The sequence below is a fragment of the Terrapene carolina genome, unplaced genomic scaffold, assembly GCF_002925995.2.
Source record: "Terrapene carolina triunguis isolate 2854851 unplaced genomic scaffold, T_m_triunguis-2.0 Scaffold210, whole genome shotgun sequence".
Lineage (NCBI taxonomy): Eukaryota > Metazoa > Chordata > Testudines > Emydidae > Terrapene > Terrapene triunguis.
Window position 1 is genome coordinate 9,837,910 of NW_020664561.1, and position 22,280 is coordinate 9,860,189.

At 39.8% G+C, this 22,280-nt stretch overlaps 1 protein-coding gene across 2 annotated transcripts in view; it reads right to left on the reverse strand.

The window, feature by feature from the left end:
* The window catches only part of LOC112107355 (E3 ubiquitin-protein ligase COP1), a 216,343-nt gene that overhangs the window by 135,882 nt on the left and 58,181 nt on the right, over positions 1-22,280 (reverse strand). For both annotated transcript variants that reach the window (XM_026655574.2, XM_026655573.2), the window contains exons 10-11: positions 21,428-21,542; positions 12,875-13,010 (exon numbers count right to left, since the gene is read on the reverse strand). In XM_026655574.2, the coding sequence (XP_026511359.1) occupies positions 12,875-13,010; positions 21,428-21,542 (251 nt within the window). The remainder of the gene's footprint in view (positions 1-12,874; positions 13,011-21,427; positions 21,543-22,280) is intronic.

Below are 22,280 nucleotides of genomic sequence, written 5' to 3' on the forward strand. Positions count from 1 at the left end.
TGTGTGTGTGTGTGTGTGTGTGTGTGTGTGTGTGTGTGTGTGTGTGTATAGATATATATATCTATCTTTCTACTGTATTTTCCACTGAATGCATCCGATGAAGTGGGTTTTAGCCCACGAAAGCTTATGCTCAAATAAATTTGTTAGTCTCTAAGGTGCCACAAGCATTCCTCGTTCTTTTTGCTAATGTAGAAAGCCACCCCACTTCCTTAATATCCTGATTTAACTCTACAAATTAGACAAATTAGAAAACTCATCTAATTATCTGCAAATGGAGACAGCTTTGAAGTATTAAGAGCTTAATATGAAATGGATCCCAGAATTACCAGATATTCTAGAATTACTAGGAAAAAATAAGGTCCCGCCTGTGGCTCTGTAGCTTTCGTTAACTAACTTCTCAATTTCATATTATGCAAATTTTGTCCCTAATAATTAAAGCGCTCTCAAGTGTAGATACAAGGACAATTTTCTGACCCATCATGGGACACTATATGGAGTGTCAACAAAAATCATTATAAGATTCAGGTTTTTTTCCAATCAAGATTTGAGATACCAGCCAAAATGTTCTTTGCAGGTCTCATAACACTGGTCTACAATTTTTGAAAAGTCGTCTGCTTCAGAGATAAAATGTGCTATTTATTATGTATTTTGATGTGCTGAATTCAAATATGACAATTAAAACAACTGATTGGCTACTGTTTCTAAGATATTTAAGTTTTTACATTTTATGTCTATGTATATTGTGTAGATAGTAGAGTTTTAATCATAAATTGTAAACCTAGGTCTTTTCATGTGTTTATGGTTGCTTTACATGATAATATTTCACCTGTCCTGTTTATGGAACACTTTAAAAATCAGCAAAAGGGTTATATAAATAAAATTTATTATGAAACAAAAGGCAAAAAACTATTCTGTACATGGTTTAGTCCTATTCAGTGTCTACTCGGCGCTTCTTGGCTTGTCTCTTGTATTCATTAAATGGAGCATCTCTTGTCACTGTCCAGCAATAGTTTGCAAGCATTGATGGGCTCCATTTGCCCTGATAGCATTTCTCCAATGTTGCAATGTCCTGGTGAAATCACTCGCCGTGCTCGTCGCTCGCTGCTCCGCAGTTCGGTGGAAAAAAATCTAGATGAGAGTGCAAAAAATGTATCTTTAGTGACATGTTGCAACTAAGGCTTTTGTATGCCTTGAGGAGGTTTTCCACCAACAACCTGTAGTTGTCAGCCTTGTTGTTTCCGAGAAAATTTATTGCCACTAACTGGAAGGCTTTCCATGCCGTCTTTTCCTTGCCACGCAGTGCATTGTCAAATGCATCATCTCGAAGAAGTTCACGAATCTGAGGACCAACAAAGACACCTTCCTTTATCTTAGCTTCACTTAACCTTGGAAATTTTCCATGGAGGTACTTGAAAGCTGCTTGTGTTTTGTCAATGGCCTTGACAAAGTTCTTCATCAGACCCAGCTTGATGTGTAAGGGTGGTAATAAAATCTTCCTTGATTCAACAAGTGGTGGATGCTGAACACTTTTCCTCCCAGGCTCCAATGACTGTCGGAGTGGCCAATCTTTCTTGATGTAGTGGGAATCTCTTGCACGACTATCCCATTCGCAGAGAAAACAGCAGTACTTTGTGTATCCAGTCTGCAGACCAAGCAAGAGAGCAACAACCTTCAAATCGCCACAAAGCTGCCACTGATGTTGGTCATAGTTTATGCACCTCAAAAATTGTTTCATGTTGTCATAGGTTTCCTTCATATGGACTGCATGACCAACTGGAATTGATGGCAAAACATTGCCATTATGCAGTAAAACAGCTTTAAGACTCGTCTTCGATGAATCAATGAACAGTCTCCACTCATCTGGATCGTGAACGATGTTGAGGGCTGCCATCACACCATCGATGTTGTTGCAGGCTACAAGATCACCTTCCATGAAGAAGAATGGGACAAGATCCTTTTGACGGTCACGGAACATGGAAACCCTAACATCACCTGCCAGGAGATTCCACTGCTGTAGTCTGGAGCCCAACAGCTCTGCCTTACTCTTGGGTAGTTCCAAATCCCTGACAAGGTCATTCAGTTCACCTTGTGTTATGAGGTGTGGTTCAGAGGAGGAGGATGGGAGAAAATGTGGGTCCTGTGACATTGATGGTTCAGGACCAGAAGTTTCATCCTCTTCCTTGTCTGACTCAAGTGAGAATGATTCTGGTGCATCAGGAACCGGCAGTCCTTCTCCGTGGGGTACTGGGCGTATAGCTGATGGAATGTTTGGATAATGCACAGTCCACTTTTTCTTCTTTGACACACCTTTCCCAACTGGAGGCACCATGCAGAAGTAACAATTGCTGGTATGATCTGTTGGCTCTCTCCAAATCATTGGCACTGCAAAAGGCATAGATTTCCTTTTCCTGTTCAACCACTGGCGAAGATTTGTTGCACAAGTCTTGCAGCATATGTGTGGGGCCCACCTCTTGTCCTGATCTCCAATTTTGCAGCCAAAATAAAGGTGATAAGCTTTCTTAACCATAGTGGTTATACTGCGCTTTTGTGATGCAAAAGTCACTTCACCACAAACATAGCAGAAGTTATCTGCACTGTTCACACAAGTACGAGGCATCTCTGCTCACTTTGGCTAAACAGAAATGTGTCCCTTTGCAAAATCAAACACTGACAAATAAGAGAGCACGACACTATGATTTCTAGAGCTGATATAGGGCAATTTGTTCAGCAGAGTGATGTAAGCTTCGTTATGATTGCATCATCCATGACTTCTAGGAATAACATGATGCAATTCATATCATGTATGATGCAATACCAGCTTCAGATTGCATCATTCATTGTTTTGCCTAAAAAGCAAGTACTGTCCAAACCCAGTCATAGAGTTATTCATAGATCCAGTCAAAGATGTATTTTAGTCATTTCTGGTTTAAATTGAGATCCCTTCCCTTTATAACTCACTTATCCTCCGCCATTCCCAAGTCAAGGGTCGTATATACTGACCCAATAGCATATCTTGAAAACTAGAGCCAATCAACAATTTTAAGCATCATTTTCGTTCTCAGTGACCCAGAATTAGTAAAGTTTGACTACATTTATTTCAGAAGCATTTTGGCTGTAGAGCAGTGTAATCGTTGTTTGTTGGTGCTCCAGAACTAATCCCAGTACTTTAATGTATAAACTATGGGAGTCAAGACTGCCCTAAATTCAGAGTTCTGGAATGACAAACGTACTGTCCTTTCCTGGGTACAAATCATCCTTAGCCTCTGCCCATAGGATCTCCTGATATTTTAGGAGACTTATCAGCTCTGCCCTCAAGAGGGAATACAAGAAACAGAAAAGCTCAGTAAATATAGTTAGTTTTGATTAAACCAAAACCCACTTTTATCTTAGATAACCAATCGGGTATATAGGCATCAGCAAATTAGCCTATGGGAAATAAGGTAGAGCAATGTAAAAAGAACATTGTAAACATAAGTTCAGGTACTATACTTGTTGCCAAATCTCCGTTACCATTTTTGCAGTTTTAGTCACCTTCACCAATTTTAAGTGCTTTTCTTTTCCACTTGCTGTGTGGATGATCCACACAAACAGGAGAAACTGATCTAAGCTGTACAATTGCTACTTTAATAAAAATTAATTGTAGAGTAATTGCTTTACCATACAAAAAAAGAAAAGGCTGCACCCCCCATTTCTCGTCTTCCAGGGAACAGTCATCCACTGCACCCAGACACACCAATCTCATGAAGGGCAAACTTATTCATATGTTTCTTTCCCTTATTTTTACTACCCCAAAGGCAAAAGTGTTACTAGGTGACCACTTTTGGGAAATGTGCTCAGTGGGAGCGGCCGCTTCCCCTGCCCCCCCCCCCCAAAAAAACTACGCTACTGACTAGGTCAAACAAACCTTTGGTGTATCAGCTCAGCACAGACCAACCATCCCACTGTGCTAAATAAAGGCTACAGTGATGCAGGACACAGTCCTGCAGAGTGCCTCACTAAGGTACCCAGAATTTTCATGGAAAGGCAATTTTAGCCCATAAGAGATGGGGAATGGAAATGATTCAGTGAATAGATGGAAACATTACTCTTAATAGATTTATTCTTTTAGTCCTCTTTAAGGGGGTTTCAATACATTATACTCAAGAGGTCAAAACTGTGCCAGATTTTACAAGGCCAGAAACATGATCATGAAATAGCAGAATAACTATTATTTGAATGCTAATATTTCTCAAACCCCTCCATTACTTTGACATGACCATAAAAAAATAAAATCAGAGCTAACTTCAACACTGCTGTTATTGTGGCAAAAAGCGAGATCCAAAAGGCTTTTAAAAAGCTGTCTCTAGACTTATTGGACCAGACAAATTAGGTTTCAGGGATCAGGCACAACTAATTAGGAATCTTTTAGTTTTATTACCCAGTCATTGACATTGGGAATTATAACCTTGATTACCCAATGGTCTCAAAAGGCTACCCAAAACTTTTCAAACAATCAGGGACCCAACCCAGCAGACTGAAGTCTGTGCAGATTACAGAACTCCTGACACATTCCCCAAAGGGTTGCGGCTCTGCAGGACAAGTGCTAGTCAATCATGAGGATCATACTCAGCTTTTGGCTAGCCAGCCTTCAGGTAACGGAGGTCTGGACTGTAGTCTTCTTGGATTTTTCTGTGCACAATCTCTTTACGTTATGAAAGGCTCTGCCATATTATTCTTTCAAGGGCTCTGTTTGACAGTGCTAAAGCAATTTTTTATCTCTCTCTTTCTCTTTCAGAGTAATGCTAACACAGCAGTTTATATTCTCTCCTTCAAAAGAACGCTTTCTACTATTTACTTCCACAGTAGGTGAAGAGAAAAGTTAAGCCCCAATGAATTGACCTGCCATAGATGGGTGCCATAATACATTACAAATTTAACTCCTCAGACAAATCTTAAAAAACAAAACAAAAAAACACATTTTATTTTATTTGGGAAGACTACAGATGCCTGAGTACTAAAGGGCTCGCTGATCACAGCTACACACACACGCCCCACCCATAAAGACTAATAAATATAACAGTATGCGCACACGTACACTCGTGTTGAAAATCTTTCAAAATCAACATTGGATGACCAGCCACTGTAAAGCCCTGAACACGTTTCTATTGTACACTCTTCTCTAACTACATTTCTCTATTTTTTTGAAACAATAAAGGAAGACTACAATTCTCACTTGTGAGGGACTCACTGCTTCAAAGAGAAGTAACCCAATTCTCTCTCATCCTACTAGTGATCTTATTTAACAAAGACCACATGGCAGTCAGAAAAATTTCCATCAAGGAATGTAGGATATAGGCTTGTGCAAGTCATTAACGTTGGCGCAGCACTGCTTGCAAAGTAAATAAAGGCTGCCACCTTGTGGATTGAGGACTACAGAACTGGCTAAACGAGAACACCACAATGCAGAGGGGTAAAACCTCAACACAGAACATTGGGATGGAGTGGGAAAGGGAGTACAAAAAAGGGGTACCTGTTTAAGAAATTTGCCGTTTGGGTTCAAACCACATTCCTCATTAAAAAACCAGCAATCATACATCCAAGACTCATCTTATGGATTTATTTCAGTGGTTTTCAACCATTTTTCATTTGCGGACCCCTACAAAATTTCAAATAGGGGTGTGGACCCCTTTGGAAATCTTAGTCTGCAGACCACCAGGGGTCTGCAGGCAGGTTGAAGACCATGGATTTATTCTGATAGAAAATAATCAGTTTAAACTTTTTTACATTACTCTTGAATAATTATACTACTACTTCTGTTGTGTTAACTATATACCGTATATACTCGATCATAAGTCGGTTCGTTTATAAGCTGACCCCCCCGCCCCAAGATGGATAAGTAAAAATGGAAAATTTTTATAGCCGACCCTATAATTCAGGGGTCAGGAAACTTTGGCTCCCAGGCCATCAGGATAAGTCGCTGATGGTCCGAGATGGTTTGTTTACCTCGAGCGTCCGCAGGCATGGAGGTAAACTTAAGTAAACAAAGTGTCCCGGCACGGCAGCTGCTTACCCTGACGGGCCGGGACAGCAACTGGTGGGGAAATTTTTTTGGGGGGGAGAAGCTAGGAGTCAGGGGAGTAACCCCTGTGACCACCCCCCACATGACCCCACACTCTCCCCATCCCATCCCTTCCCACCTTATCTAGGGAGGGCCAGGGGAGGATGCGTCTGACCTGGCTGGAGCTGCTCCAGCAGGCTGGGCATCACGGCCGCAGCGTGCTCCGGCGCCCGGGAAGCGCAGCCACAGCCTGCTCTGGGGGGTGGGACCGAGCGGCATGGCTGCAGCCTGCCAGCCCCGGAGCTGCAGCTGCTTCAGAGGCTGTGGGGAGAGCAGCATGGCCAGAAGTGGAGAGAGACTCTGGCCCCACCTCTTCCCTTCTGTCTCTCCTTGCTCCCTCTGTTGGGGGGAGGGGCTGTGTCCCACCTCTCCCTCTCTATACCTGTTCATAAGCCGACCCCCGTCTCTGGTGCTTCCCGTTTTTACTAAAAAAATTCGGCTTATGAACGAGTATATACGGTACTTACAATCTACCACTCTTCATTAAAAAACATTAAATGGAGTACTGATCATTGTTTTTTGTATTTTGTTCGTAATTTATTTAGATATTTTGTTCTGAATGAGAAGGTTCTATTGCCCTAGGTTCATTATCTACTTCATTTCTTCAGCTATGTGCTCTCCGTGCTCTTTTATTTCCTTTACTGCCAGTTCCTTAACTACCACCCCTTCCTGTCCTGCCACAAAATGCAATTTTATGTACTTGTAAATGTATTTCCATTTTTGAAAGTACTGGAAACACTATTTGGCAGTCCTCTTCTTTGGAAACTGAAAAATGAATAGCTCTTGAAGAATTTTCTTTTTAAATAAACAGGAAGTTCCACAGAGGGCAGTTATTTAAGTCCAATGGGCATACTCCAAAGAAAATTTTAAGGGCACTGCGCACACGCACACACACACTCTCCAACTTGTGACAGCTTATTTTATATCTATTTCTTATTTACCAGAGTGAAAATAAATTTTTCCTTTTTAATATTAAAATTACTTTATTCTTGCTTGCTTTAAGACTTGTATTCTTAAAATAAGTATCTTGATAGTAAGTATTTGCAAAAAATGGACAAGATTTGCTTTTCTCTAGCATGTATTGACAGCAAGCTTAGGATCTACTTATTGGACCAATTCTACTACACATTTCTCCCCAACCCCTCCCACATGACCTTTTATCACTGACGTTTAAGAAAAAAGCCCCCTGACAATCAGTTACTTTCACCCACCCACCCAGTCACTGCTGAACTGTCCCTTTCTACCACCTTGAGTTGCCACCTCTCCAAAACATGAGTCCCATTACCACTTCGGATGGGCTTTTTCCAAAGTTGCAGATTCTATCAGTTGGAAACAGAGAAATGGATGGTAAAAGGCAGAAAGTAGGGGTGACTGATGAGAGCTTTTAAAGAACTATATATTGTTCTTGGTTGCAGCTTCAACTTTAAAAAGGAACAGCTTGGGTACTTGAAAGCCAACAGGGCTTCCAGGGGGCAACATACTTTCTCAGTGTTGTCATACTTACTCAGATATAGGATCCATGTCAGTAAATCATTGAAATACATGCTAAAAGCTAAGCACTTTGACAGCCCAACTCAGCTTTGAAGGGACTACTCACATACTTAAAATTAAACACATGTTGACATGCTTTGCTAAATCAGTGCTACTAGTAGAAAAATACAAAATTGTAAGATCAAATTATTTTCTTGGCTAAAATCAGCAATATCTAACAGCAACAGCTAAACACTAGTCTGAAATAGGTAGAAAGGGGACCCCAAAAATCTTAGCTTTAACACTGTTAAAAGCATCACTGTCATTGTACCATGAATCAAATTCCTTCAAAGAAAATAGTCAGATTTTATTGCCATTCCAGTATTTTCTAACCAATTACCGTTCTTGCAAAATGCCCAGGAAGGGCACAAGAGCAAGATCCAATCCAATATGAACTCAGTGGCTAAAGAAGCTTGTCTATACCACAGGATGATTTCCATCTGCATCTCACTGCAGCCACCATGAACTTAATCAGTACAGGTTAAACGTATATCACACTGGTGATAATTGTATTTTGACCTCCATGGTCAATTTAGCCATTATACATTCTAGTTATATAATGCATAGTAAAATAGTAAAAATGCACCATGATTTGTTTGCACAAAATCTAAAGTTTCTTGGGGCCTTCAACAAATATTCAGATTGATGTAAGGTACTTATCAGAGGTTTGCAGCATAGTTTTCAATTGTCCGCTATCAAACTACGGGACATACCTAGTGGGATCTCGCAGGGGTCTGTCCTTGGTTTAGTACTAATTCAATATTTTCATTCATTACTTGAATAAAGGAGTGAAGAGTGTGCTTATCAAATTTGTGGATGACATCAAGGTGGAAGGGGTTGCAAGAACTTTGGAGGAGGACAAGATTTGAATTCTAAATGTCTTTATAAATTGGAAAATTTATCTAAAGTCAACAAGATGAAATTCAATAAAGACAAATGCAAAGTACATTTAGGAAGGAAAAAATCAAATGCAGAAACAAAATGAGGAATAACTGACTAGGTGGTAGTATCGGTGAAAAGGATCTGGGGGTTACAGAGGATTGCAAATTGAACAAGAGCAACAATGTGATGCAGCTCCAAAAAAGGCAAATATTCTGGGGTAGAAGTGCCATATGTAAAAGATGGGAGCTAACCGTACTGTTCTACTTAGCACTGATGAGGCCCTCATAGCTGGAGTATTATGTCCCGTTTGGGGCACTGCACTTTAAGAGGAGGACAAACTGGAGAGAGTCCAGAGGGGAGCAACAAAAAATGATAAAAGGTTTAGAAAACCTATGAGGAAAGGTTAAAAAACTGGGCATGTTTAGCCTTGAGAAAAGACTGAAGGGTGACCTGATAAGTCTTCAAATATGTTCAAAGCTGTTATGAAGAAGATTTTGATCAACTGTTCTCCATGTCCACTGAAGGCAGGACAAGTAGTAATGGGCTTAATTGCAGCAAGGGAGATTTAGGGTGGATATGGAAAAAAATAGGGCTGTCAATTAATCGCTGTAAACTCAGGCGACTAACTCAAAAAAATTAATCGCACTGTTAAACAATAGAATACCAATTGAAATGTATTAAATATTTTTGGATGTTTTTCTACATTTTCAAATATATTCATTTCTATTACAACACAGAATACAAAGTGTACAGTACCCACTTTATATTAGTTTTTATTACAAATATTTGCACTGTAAAAATGATAAAAGAAATAGTATTTTTGAATTGAAGCAGGAAGGGACATATGAATCTTTAGCGCATCTGGCACGTAAATATCTTGCGACACCAGTTACAACAGTGCCATGCAAACGCCTGTTCTCACTTTCAGGTGATGATGTAAACAAGAAGCGGGCAGCATTATCTCCTGCAAATGTAACCAAACTTGGTCCTACTTCAGCCAATTGCTCAGACAAACAAGTGGACTTGTAGGCTCTAAAGTTTTACATTGTTTTGTTTTTGAATGCAGTTTTTTTGTACATAAAATTCTACATTTGTAAGTTCAACTTTCATGATAAAGAGATTGCACTACAGTACTTATATTCATCATCATGTTCCTATTACGCCTCTGGCGTTTAGGGCAGAAACAAAGTTCCTCCACTCCTGTCTGTTTCTGGCAAGTCTTTCAATGGTTCCCCAGCTGTGCCGCAGGTTTTTCAGCTCAGCTTCCACAGCTCTTTGCCATGTTGTTTTCAGGCAGCCCCGTTTTCGCTTGCCTTCAGGTGTCCATCTTATTGCTACTCTGGTGATGGAATCAGTTTCCATCCAAAGCACATGACCAATCCATCTCCAACACCTCCTGGCAATGATGGTGCTCAGATCCTCTTGGCTGCACTGTGTCAATGGATCTTGGTTTGAGATTATTCTGGGCCAAAAGATAGAGGATTTTTCTGAGGCAGGTTGTATGGAATGAAGACAGTTTAGACATGTCATACTTTCTCATTCCCCAGCATTCTGCACTATAAAGTAGTGTTGAAAGTACACAGCTCTGAAATCTTGAGTTTGGTTTTGGTGTTGTATTTTGATGCTTTCCAGACTGTATTTAAGCTCCTGAAGGTGTTCCTGGCTTTATTGATTTTGTTCTGACTGACGGTACTGCCCAAGTATGTGAATGTTTCTACATTGGTGAGAACATAATCCTCTATCCATACTGGTGATGGTGAGGAAATATTAAAGGTCATGATATCTGTCTTAGTGCGGTTGATTTTCAGTCTAATTTGCTGGCTGAATGCATTGAGTTGAGTTGTTTTTTCTTGTATATGGTGTTGGGTATGTGATAGGGGAGCGACATCTGCGAAGTCCAAGTCTTCAAGGGATGAGAAGAGTGTCCATTTAATGTCTCTTGGCATGTCTTCTGTTGTACGCCACATTACCCAGTCGATGGCAATGTTGAAGAGGATTGCAGACGTGACACACCCCTGACATATTCCTGTTTTGACTTCAAAACTGAGCTCACTGTGATCAACACTGCATGTAAAGTTGAAATAGAAGCTTTTGATGACGTTGAGTATACAGAAAGGAATTCCATATGCCTGCAAAATGGGCCATAGGCTGGTCCTGTGAATGCTATCAAAAGCCTTCTCAAAGTCTATGAAATTTATGTAGAGTTGCCATTGCCATTCTAAGCACTGTTCTATAATGTTTCAGAGAGTGAAGATCTGGTCTGTGCATCTTCGCCCTTTCCAAAAACCAGCTTGCTCTTTTCTAAGAACACTATCAACTGCCTCTGATATACACGGGACTATGATCTTACACAATACTTTGCTTGGCACAGATAAAAGTGATACACCACACCAGTTATTACAATCACTGAGAGTTCTTTTCTTTGGTATCTTCACTATAACTCCATTGGTCCACTCATCTGGCACTTTTTCCCTTTCCCAGACTGATATAAATAGAGGGGCCAGGATAGATGCTGCTAATTTAGGATTTATCTTGAACAATTCTGCATTCAAATTATCCTTGCCAGGAGCTTTCCCATTTTTAATTATATATATATAAAAAATGGGAAAGGGTATATAATTTTTAAGGGTATCTACTATTTCTTTTGTTTTTTACAGTGTAAATATTTGTAATCAAAAATAAATATAAAGTGAGCACTGTATACTTTGTATTCTGTGTTGTAATTGAAATCAATATATTTGAAAATGTAGAAAACACCCAAAAATATTTAAATAAATGGTATTCTATTAACAAGAGTGTGGTTAATCGTGCAATTAATCATGCTTAATTTTTTTAATCTCTTGACAGCCCTAGGGGGAAAAAAAAAACAAAGGATAGCTAACTACTGAAACAGGTTACCAAGGTAGGCTGCAGAACCCCTGCCATTGGAGGTTTTTAAGAAAAGGTTAGACACATACTGTTGGTCAGGGATAGTCTAAATATATTTGCTGTTGCCCCAGTGCAGGGAGCTGAACTAAGTGATCTCTCCAAGTCTGTTCCAGCCCTACATTTCCATGATTATCTTTGCAGTCCAGTGGTTAGGGCACTAGCCTGGGACTCAGGAGATCTATTTCCACAGTATCACTATAGACTTCCTGGGTGATGTCAGGTAAGCCGACTAAATCTGTTACTCAGTTCTCCATCTGTAAATTAGCACTTCCCCGTCTCACAAGGGTGCTATAAGTATACAGTAGAGCCTCAGAATTACGAATACCAGAGTTACGAACTGATCGGTCAACCACACACCTCATTTGGAACCGGAAGTACACAATCAGGCAGGAGAGACCAAAAAAAGCAAATACCTTATAGTACAGTGCTATGTTAAACTACTAAAAAATAATGGGAAAGTTGTAAAAAAAGATTTGCCAAGGTAAGGAAATTGTTTCTGTGCTTGTTTCATTTAAATTAAGATGGTTAAAAGCAGCGTTTTTCTTCTGCATAATAAAGTTTCAAACTATATTAAGTCAATGTTCAGTTGTTAACTTTTGAAAGAACCACCATAACATTTTGTTAAGAGCTACAAACTTTTCAGAATTACGAACAACCTCCATTCCCAAGGTGTTCATAACTCTGAGGTTCTACTGTAAATACATTAAAGATTGCGAGGCACCAAGACTCTATGGCAATGGAATCCATATAAGTATGAGGATAGACAGATTTCCCAATTAGCTAGAAATTTCATCAACTGTTGAAAAGTTATCTTCTGGTCACAGTCCCATAATTACTCTTTCAATAGTATGGTATCATTTTGAATTTTGATTTTAACCAGAACCTCCCCCATGCTAGGCAAAGTTTAGGCTTAGTGAAGCTGCAACGCACCATTAACCCTTTACTGTGACTATTATTGCTACACCCACCAGTGACTGTTAACACAACAGCAACACTCAGATTCTTTAGCAAAATTGCTGACAATGACTAGAAAGTGGCTTCAATATACAAAAGACATTAGCAGTCACTTTAGAAACAGCTTTTTAAAGTTTTACCAAAATGCATTAATGCAAAGAGGTTAAACAGGCACTCTCCTACAGCCCCCTCTGCTTCTTTCATTTTCAACATAGGGATTTAAGATTTCCACTGGTCCCACAAGGGTTTTAATCCAGTGTCTTCACAGATGCTATTTAGAGTAAAATTTACAAAAAGGCAGCAGTCCAGTGTTTATAGGTCAAATGACAACCAATGAGTTTACCAAACATTTGGGGGGGGAAAACCACAGTCATACACAAGTACAAGATTATGGCATTGCAACTGAAAAGAGCTCAGTGCTCTCAGTCTTATTTGGCAATCTCCTCATTGCATCGCGTATTTCACTTGCACCACATTTCTTACCTGGATACAATGCTGGAGCCATTATAGAGATCGCTAGCATAAGACAGTGTTGCCAAAGGTCGGACGGAATTGTAGCGAGTGAACTTGGATAGGCACTCCTGAAATTCATCCAGCTGGCTTGTGGTTCTGCTGTCGTCTAGACAAAGGTAGCAGAATTGTTGATGATGGAAAAGAAAGAATGAGAGGGAGGTAAATAAAGTTTAACAGTAAACAAAAAATCCTAAGGCTTAAGTAGTCACATGATATTTCCGAGGCAAGGCATCTGGGGATGAACACTTGTCAACAAACATTAACTGACTTTTCACTTCAGCACACACCTCTGAATACTAGTTCACTTTAGTGGAAAATAAGTCTTTATAATACTATGTTAGGAGAGACTACAGTAAAAGCTTTGTTATCTGGCACATTGGGGAAATGGGGAGTGCTGGTAAGTGAAAAATTCCGGTTAACTAAGAAAGAGAGTTTGGATGCGGGAGGGGGCCTGGGGCAGGGGATTGGGGTGCAGAGAGGTTTTGGGATGCCAGATCCAGGGGGCACTCACCTCAGGCAGCTCTACATGTTGCTTCCTCCTGCAGGCGCCGTCCTCGCAGCTCCCAATGGGAGCCGCAGAGCGGCACTTGGGATGGGGCGGAGGTGAGCGCCACCCATATCCAGTACGCCGAAACCCCTTCTGTGCCCCAACCCCCTACCCCAAGCCCCCTCCCACACCCAAACTTCCTCCCAGAGCCTGCACCCCGCACTCCCTCCTGCATGCCAAACTCCTCATGGCCGTTCCTCCACCTAGGAGCAGCAGGGACATGTTGCCACTTCCGGGCAGCCACATGGAGCCAGGTAGGGAGCCTGTCGGCCCCACACCGATCAGATTATAAACCGGACTTTCTATGAAGATTAGAAATGCTGGTTTATAGAGCTTTCCAGTTGGTACAGGGCCTGATAACACCGCTTTTACTGTATTATACTACTTCTATCAAGAACCATGAACATGCCTTCCCTTGTGTAAAAGTCCACCAATTTTACATAAAGGCAGAGGTCCTGGGCGATGAGGATTACCATTATTTAAAACAAAAATTGATACAAGTGTAAGCAAACCTATGTACCATCAAGAATATGTACAGTTACAATATGCTATAGAGGTAAACACATTTATCTTCCTCCATCTCCCAATGCAATATGCTCTAAAGAGAGAGTCTATTACACCAAAGAAATTATTATAGAAAATTTTCCCTCTCACTCCAAAAGCAACAGAGCTAATAGAGTGGGGAAAAACCCACAAAATAGAGATGCCTGCCTTACAAACTCAGTGCAAAATGATGTCCTTCTGTAGTCAGGGAAAATTAAATCAACTTGAAATACAATGACATGAGAAATATTTGGTCAAAAATTGAACGTGGCAACTATAGAAGTTAATAAAATACAGTAAGCAATAAAAGAGACAAAAATCCAAATTCCTCCTGAGTCATAACTTTAATCACTATGAATAGAGGAGTTTAATCATTTTGTTGTTAAGATTTCCCATAGAAGAAAACAACTTTTATTGCGGAGCCACACAGATGAGCTAGCCTTCATAAAATGATCCAGTACCAGAAACCAACAGGCTGAGATTATAGCCTTCAGGTTTGTAATACCCACCAGAATTGGTAAGAATTATACTTTGCCTTCTCAAACAGGCCCAAGAGGAGGAAGCTCACTTTTGCACTGTGCATCAAAGTGATGTACCAACAATTTCAACTGCTGAGTCTAACAACCATCACCACCCTTACACCTATAATGTGGGTCAGCCCAAAGCCATTCACAAACAATCCAGTATGCTGGTACATACCATACACGTCACCCACCACTCAAATATAGTAACTTTCGGGGTGAAGTGCAGCAGCTATTAGTAGTACATACCAACACCATACTTAGAGTTGAGAATAAAAATGTCATGAACCATTAAAAAGTTACAGCTCAGTGGTGTAAAGGGAAAGGGTAGCTCACCTTAGCAGAACTTTCTGAATGTTTTGTGGGAGTGAAGAAAGCAAGGACAGCATAATACTGACTCCCCAGGGAAAAGTACTGGAAGGGGGGGGGGGGGGAAAAAAAAAAAAAAAAAAAAAAAAACACTTTTCTGCACTCTCCCAAATTCCTGTCCCTCAAATATCAAGAGAGGCCATTTCAATTAGATCTACATCCCAGCTGCATTTTAAAATATAGTCACTAAATAAGAGTGACATTTTAATGTCTATATTAAAAAGGGGAGAAGGCAACGGCGTTAGTAGAGCCCTGCGTGGATACAAAATTTGTATCTGCATCTGATCGGTAAAATGGTCCGCTGACGTAAAGCCGATATCTGCAGGGCTCTAGATACAAAATTCATATCCGCATCCGATCCGTGATCTGCAAAAACGGTCTGTGGATATCCGCAGATTTGCAAGGCTCTAATAGTCAGATGTTTGAAGGTATTGGTTATGTGTCTCTAGTGTCCTTCACAGTTGCTCTTTTCATTCTGATTAAAGTCCCACTTTAAATAAAACAAGGGCCTGAACCAGACTTTTTTTGTGGGGGATTCTACTGGAGGGAGAGGTGGTTTGGGAAGGAGAAAGCAGGTGAACACCAGTGGGTGTCTTCAAAAAGATGTTTTGATGTGTCAGTCAATGGTGGAAGCAAAGAAGGAACTATTCTTCCATTTCCCTCAAATCTAGAGATCATGTACCTCTTTCTTCTCTAATGTATTTTATACCCAGATCTGCAAATTGGGATGCTACTTTTCAAGATGTTTCCCCTGTCAATGTGAAAGGCACATCATAATTAAAGCTATTTCCTCAGCCCCCCACCTCTGACTACAGGACAGTCAAAGCTCTTGCACAAAGCTTCTCTATTCATTTTAAATGATAATTCTTACACCACCTCTTTATACTAAAGATGTTTAAATAATCAGCAGCAGAATTTAAACTATATATTAAAAAAAAATAGGAACCCCTGGGATCAGAGAACCAGCAAGTTATCTTACTCTGCTGTTCCTTGACATATGGGAAAAAGCACTGCCACATAGACACTTCTACTATCCCAGGTCTCCCCATAAAGAACATTATCACCTCATGCCAGTTCTACAGCTGGCTCAGATACCAGTCATTGCTCTGACCCATGCACTCCATGTCGCCAACTATTTTAATTTCCATAGGGAGTCATGCACCTCACACATCCCTTTGTCACCAGCCAAAATTCACATCAGACTTATCAGACAGCTGAAATTCCCAGGCAGACTCCTGCAGGGCACTAGTTCTGTTTTTTCTTAAACTGGAGCAGCAACAGAAGCTAGCCAGGGTGGATAAAAATCAAAGTTTTTATTTAAAATCGGATTTTTTTTAATAAAATGCTTTTTGAGGAAAAAACCTATCTAAAGATGGTTTTAATTGAGATACCTTTGAGCTATAATGTATCTTATCATGGAATAGGGATTATAAATCCTAATTCTATAGTATGAGGCAATATAGTCATGTAATATTTAAGAAAAGTTTTGTAAATGAGTTCCAATAGTTCATGGATTATGGACCCAATTTTATGGGGTTCCACAGTCTTCTGTATAGATTATTTAGGTTAATCTTTCTATCTACCCAATGGGACTCAGTGTTCAGTCTAGAAGATACCATTAGAGATGCTTAGTTTTGCAGTTCTCAAACAGTGGATTTGTCTCTCCAGGGATAACATACTTGTTAACACCAAAAATGTTTTTAAATAAATAAATTCATATATAGAGGTGAGAAATAGCAGACCTCAACCCTATTGTCCCTCTGCAAATTTGTGTACACAGTCAATCCCTTACCTCTTTCTAAAAGTGCAAAGTTTCAAAAAGTTCATCGAATAGAACATTGTTGGGGGCGGAATAGATCTGGACAAAGAGAAGTCTGGAGATAAGTGTGAGAAGGGAGGGACAGGCAGTAGAAACAAAAGTGAAACTGTTTGAGCAGCATATCCCAGAAGTCTTGAGGTCTTTCTGAGTGTAGCCTTCATTGATTTGAGATCTACCATACCATTCTCTTACTAGAAGGGAAAACCTATAATGGCAGCAGGCCATAAAAGAGACAGTTTGGGAATAATTTAATGAAATTCCTCTACTTGTGGGTAAGACAGGCATGCATGCAAAATGCAAACAGTGCAACAAAGAAATGCAAGGCCTAGTTGCCCGTATGAAACAACATCATGAGACGTGTTCCTTCTCAGGAGGAAGCTGCGTTGAAGATGATGAAAGGAACATGTCTGAACATGCAAGATCTTCAGGTCTGTGAACTTTTTTATTTCATACTTCTTTCTTAAGGACTGCCTGTCTTCCTTCTGGACTATTCTTGAATTCTCATGTTTGAGCAGAAAATATAATTGTTACTCTATGGTACTATCATTTTAGATGCAGTTGTGATAAAAAATAAATAGCTGAAATAGGCATATCTTCCTTTTACAATTTCACCTTTAAAGTGGAACACCTCTACCCCGATAAAAAGCTGTCCTCGGGAGCCAAAAAAAAAAATCTTACTGCGTTATAGGTGAAACCGCGTTATATCGAACTTGCTTTGATCCACCGGAGCGTGCAGCCCCGCCTCCCCCCCCCCAGAGTGCTGCTTTACTGCGTTATATCCGAATTCGTGTTAAATCGGGTCACGTTATATCGGGGTAGAGGTGTACTGAGTATCAGTGAATGCAATGAGTAATACTAAATGAGCAGTATGGTAATAATAATTAAGTAACTGCACTGACTTATTTTAGGGGGGGAGGGATAGCTCAGTGGTTTGAGCATTGGCCTGCTAAACCCAGGATTGAGAGTTCAATCCGGGCGGGGGGGGGGGGGGGAAAAAAAAAAAAAATTTGTCTGGGGATTGGTCCTGCTTTGAGCAGGGGGTTGGACTAGATGACCTCCTAAGTCCCTTCCAACCCTGATATTCTATGATTCTATTATTTTGTTTAGGAGAATCCATCCTCAACATACAGGATTCTGAAGACTATCTACCTTCAAGATCACCATCATTTTCTATGGTTTCAGAGTTATCTGCCAATGATAGTGTTTCAGTCACATCATGTATGTCACATAGCCACAGTATATCACCTGTAGCAAAAAGAAAAAGAAAAATCTCCATCATCCAGAAACAGCCATAGATAAGTTTGTGAAAAGAACTAGCAGATTACAAAACAAGGTAAAAGTACCCTGAAGCCTATTTCTGTAGCCTTGAACAAAATGCAGGGAAATAGCTATTTTATTGCTGACGCTGTTGAAATTTGGAAGGAACTGAGTGAGGTCTTAAAAAGAGAAATATGCAAGGACAGAGCTAAATTACAAGCTTTATAAAAACGAATGGGACAAGCACTATCTACAGCTCATTTTCTTGCAAATATTCTCAATACTCAGTACCAGGGTCAAACCTTAACTGCTGAAGAAGAGGAGTTGGCTATGACATGGACATCCAGCAATCCTCCCTCCATAATGCAAACTATAAAACTTCAGAGCTAAGGATGAACCATTCAAGAAATATATGTTTGCTGATGATGTTTTAAAGAAAGTCACACCGGTGAACTGGTGGAAGTCACTTAAGCACTTGGATTCGGAGACTGTTGAACCGATAATCTCACTTAACAGCAGTAGCTTCTTCTGCTTGTGTAGAAAGAATATTTTCTTCCTTTGGACTAATTCATTCCAAATTGAGAAATCATTTGGGACCTGAGAAAGCAGGAAAGCTTGTTTTTCTTTTCCAGATTATGAACAAACAGGAAAATGAAGGTGAAGATGACTGCATTAGCTGCAGAAGCCAATATTTTAAGTTTCTCATGTTGACCAGGCGGACATAGTTGATTAAATTTTTGTTTTTAAAATATATCATGTAACTATTTTTTAATAAAAAAAACCCTGATTTTAAAAAACTTGAATGTTTAAATTCAAAAATTCATGTGCTTGTTTTGTTAAAATATATGTTTGCTGTTGAAGAAAAAAATCCAGAATACATAATGTTGTTGGTTCAGTTAAATAAAACAATTTAAAATGTCTGGTGATGTTCTCCTCCTAATACAGCATGGCAAGAAAATCCTCCAAATATTAATGATTAACCTGTTGAACTGGATACCTGCTTCAATTACCTTTGGTAAATGAAATAACCAAACAATCATTCATTTTCTGATAAGCTGTATAACTAATCTGAAAAGTTTTCAAAATAAATCACTTTTAAAATGTATAGTGTGTACCTTCTAAAAATGAAACCTACATCTCTCTGAGTTGTGGAGAATATGTATTAAGGTTATAACAACCAACAAAAATGCACTTTTATGTAGAAATCCATGATTAAATTGAATCTTCCTGACTAGGGATTTAAATCATGATTTAAATCACTAATTTGATTTAAATCAAACCCACCCTGAAGCTAGCATAATGTATCTTCTACTGAGGCAGAAAATAATTTAAACATACTCCAAATTAATGTATAAAGCAAGCTTATTTCTGATCTGCTGCTATGAAAGTTATAGGGATATGTCTTATCCCAAATACATCTAAAATTCCATATATTCAAAGAGCCAACTTCCAAAAACAAAATCAAACAAATAGTGCTACACACAGATCTTGTACTCGGAATGCACTGAAGTGCATGAGTGAAATCTAAAAGAGGGGAAAAGGCTAAACAAATGCCACAGATTTTTCCCTGATTGGGGGGAACTGTGCCCCTTTTATCTTGTAATCCTCCACACAAAGTGTGGCTAATGTTATATTTTAGAACACCTGCAGATGTTCTGTTAATCAGATAAAACATTTGCAGTTTCAATTTCTGAAGAGACTATTTCTCATGTAAGAACTGATGGTACTATTTTCATTGCACAACGGGTGAAGAAATATTGTAATTTATCATACACTTATACATTGTATCCGGGAGGTATCTATTACTCCTGGGAGAATTCTGCACCAAAAAAAAATTCTGCAAAATTCTGCATATTGTCCAAAATTCTTCATAGTGTCAAAACAACACTATATAATCATGCCAGTTTCAATTATTTTGGTAATTTATTTCAAAATACCTGTCAGCAACTATATCTGTAACACAAATGACAAAAAAAATTCCCCCCGAAGTAGAGAATTAAAGAAACCTCTATGACAACAAAGTTCCTGTTTTTCTGACCACCCCCCAGAGGCCAGCCACTCCCCACTCTGGCCCAGACACTCGCTCCCATGCCCCACCCCCCCAGAGTCTAGCCGCTGGGCGATTCTCCCCCCGCCCCCACCACCAGACACTCATACCCCCTACCCCTCTAGAGTCCAGGGATCCAGAGAGAAACAGCCTGATGCTGGGTCCAAGATTGTATGGTGTTTCCTGCATGCCGCCTCCTTCTTTCAGGGCATGACAGGAACTGCAGCTGCCAGGAACCCTCCATCTCCTCCTCCCCCTGGCAGTATCTTCTATTTCCGAGCTGGGGAACTGGGCTCTGCCGGGTTCAGTGGCCCCTACTGGCAGCCAGCAGCTCTGCCGTGCTAATTCTGCATTGCGCAAAATTCTCCCAAGAGTAATCTATATACCAGAGTTGCTTACAATTTGTGTGGATTACTACAGCCTGCAGAACACTTGCTGAAGGTCTGTGAAATGCTGTCTACTCACAAGCTACAAGCTCCTCCTCTTTTTCCAGCTGCTAAATTTTAATTTCAATGCACTAGAGACTTAGGTAATAATTACTTTTCTATGGAAGCAACTGTTCTTACCAAAAAGATATTATGCAGTTGTGAATGACAGGAGATGTTTCCCAAGCAAATGTGAATAAAAGGGTTTCCGTTGCCACAGGACAATTTGTATTTAAAACGTTGTCCACACTATGAACAAGTTTGAGACCCTCCACACATGTGCACGCGCACACACACCGCCTCTGCAAATAATTTGAACATCAACACTTTACGGCATTTTGCCCCATGATCTGGGCTGCCCATAAGGTATCCTGTGTAATAAAACAAACAGACTTTTTACAGAGAGAGTAAAATCCAAGGCTTCTTTCCATTCAAAAAAAGTGTTGTTAAATCTAGAGAATACACTCAAGAAACATGGCGTTGAAACAGTCTTCAAAGCTCATATCTAGTGCCATTTGTGTTTTAAGTACAGGAGAACATACCAAGTTATCTTCCTACCTCCTTCAATAGCCTTTGAGTTGTAATCAACACATGCCCGTTTGAGTGAAAAGGCTCCTCACAATGGTATCTCAAACCCTTTTCATGCCTCAGTACATTTTTAAAAGGATGTACTAGGTACAGAGAAAAGTCCTATTGTTCTTTAGGAGGATTGTTGTGTGTGTCTTTCATGCACTGCCTTTGTAAATATACCCCTTTGTGCCTCTTCTAAAATGCCAAGAACATATTTCTTTGATTTAAAAAGCCAACCCAAGACTGGACAAGAGATGAGGTTCTGCCAGTCAGCTCAGGTGTATGTGCATACAGAACTTGGAGGGGAGAAGTGAGATGTGCTCTCTCAAAAGCAAGTCAATTTCTATGATCCAAGTACTTAAGACAGGCAACTGGAAGCACCTCAGAAATTCAATTCCAAATTCATTAATGCAAAAGAAACATACCTGATACACGAGTCATCCTGGTGGAAAAATAGCACTGCTCCAAGTCCTCAAAATGAGCTGTAAGCCTCTTCCGCCTTGATGCCAACGTGCTGTTATACCATGGCTGTTTTTTAGTCTGAGTGGAGAACAAGAAATACTTATTCAGAAAAGAGGCCCAGGCCTGGCTTTACCGATTTTGGTACATTTTACCAAAACGTATAGACATGCCCTTTTATTTTTAAGAGGTTATGAATCTGGAAAAAGACCAAAGGCCTCGTTTCTACATGTATCTGCCTCTTATGGATCTCTCGTCACACCTGATTATTTTACTGACAAGAAAGTCAGTCACATATCTGTAATTCTTGTTTTCTGAAGGTAGTAATTATAATTGGATAACTCATGGGCTTCAGCTTCAGGCATGAGCTTCAGAAGCCAACAAGCAAACAAAAACAACAAAATCCTTGCGCAGGAGGGTGTGGGGGCGGGGGGGGGAGGTGGAGAGGAAGGGTCACAGATCATGTCACTAATGGATCTAGAGGACACAGTATCAACTTCTCCCAACTATCAGCTCCTTTTCAAACAAGAGAAAATATGCAAAAATCAACACTCAGATGACCAGAAGAGATGGCTGGGCAAAAGGTTTTTTTTAAACTATCTAGTAAGTAATTCTATTTTATCTTAAATGACAAGTAGATAGAGAGTGTGGAAGTTGGTCTACTACAGAACAATCAAGTTCATTGCATATGAAGTCTGGAAAACGTCATAAAAGGTACCTCCCATACCCCACCAATTAAAAAAACCTGAGGGGAGAGAGGAAGGTCTGAAACTTTAATTTAAAAAAAAAAAAAAAAAAAAAAAAAAAAAAAAAAAAAAA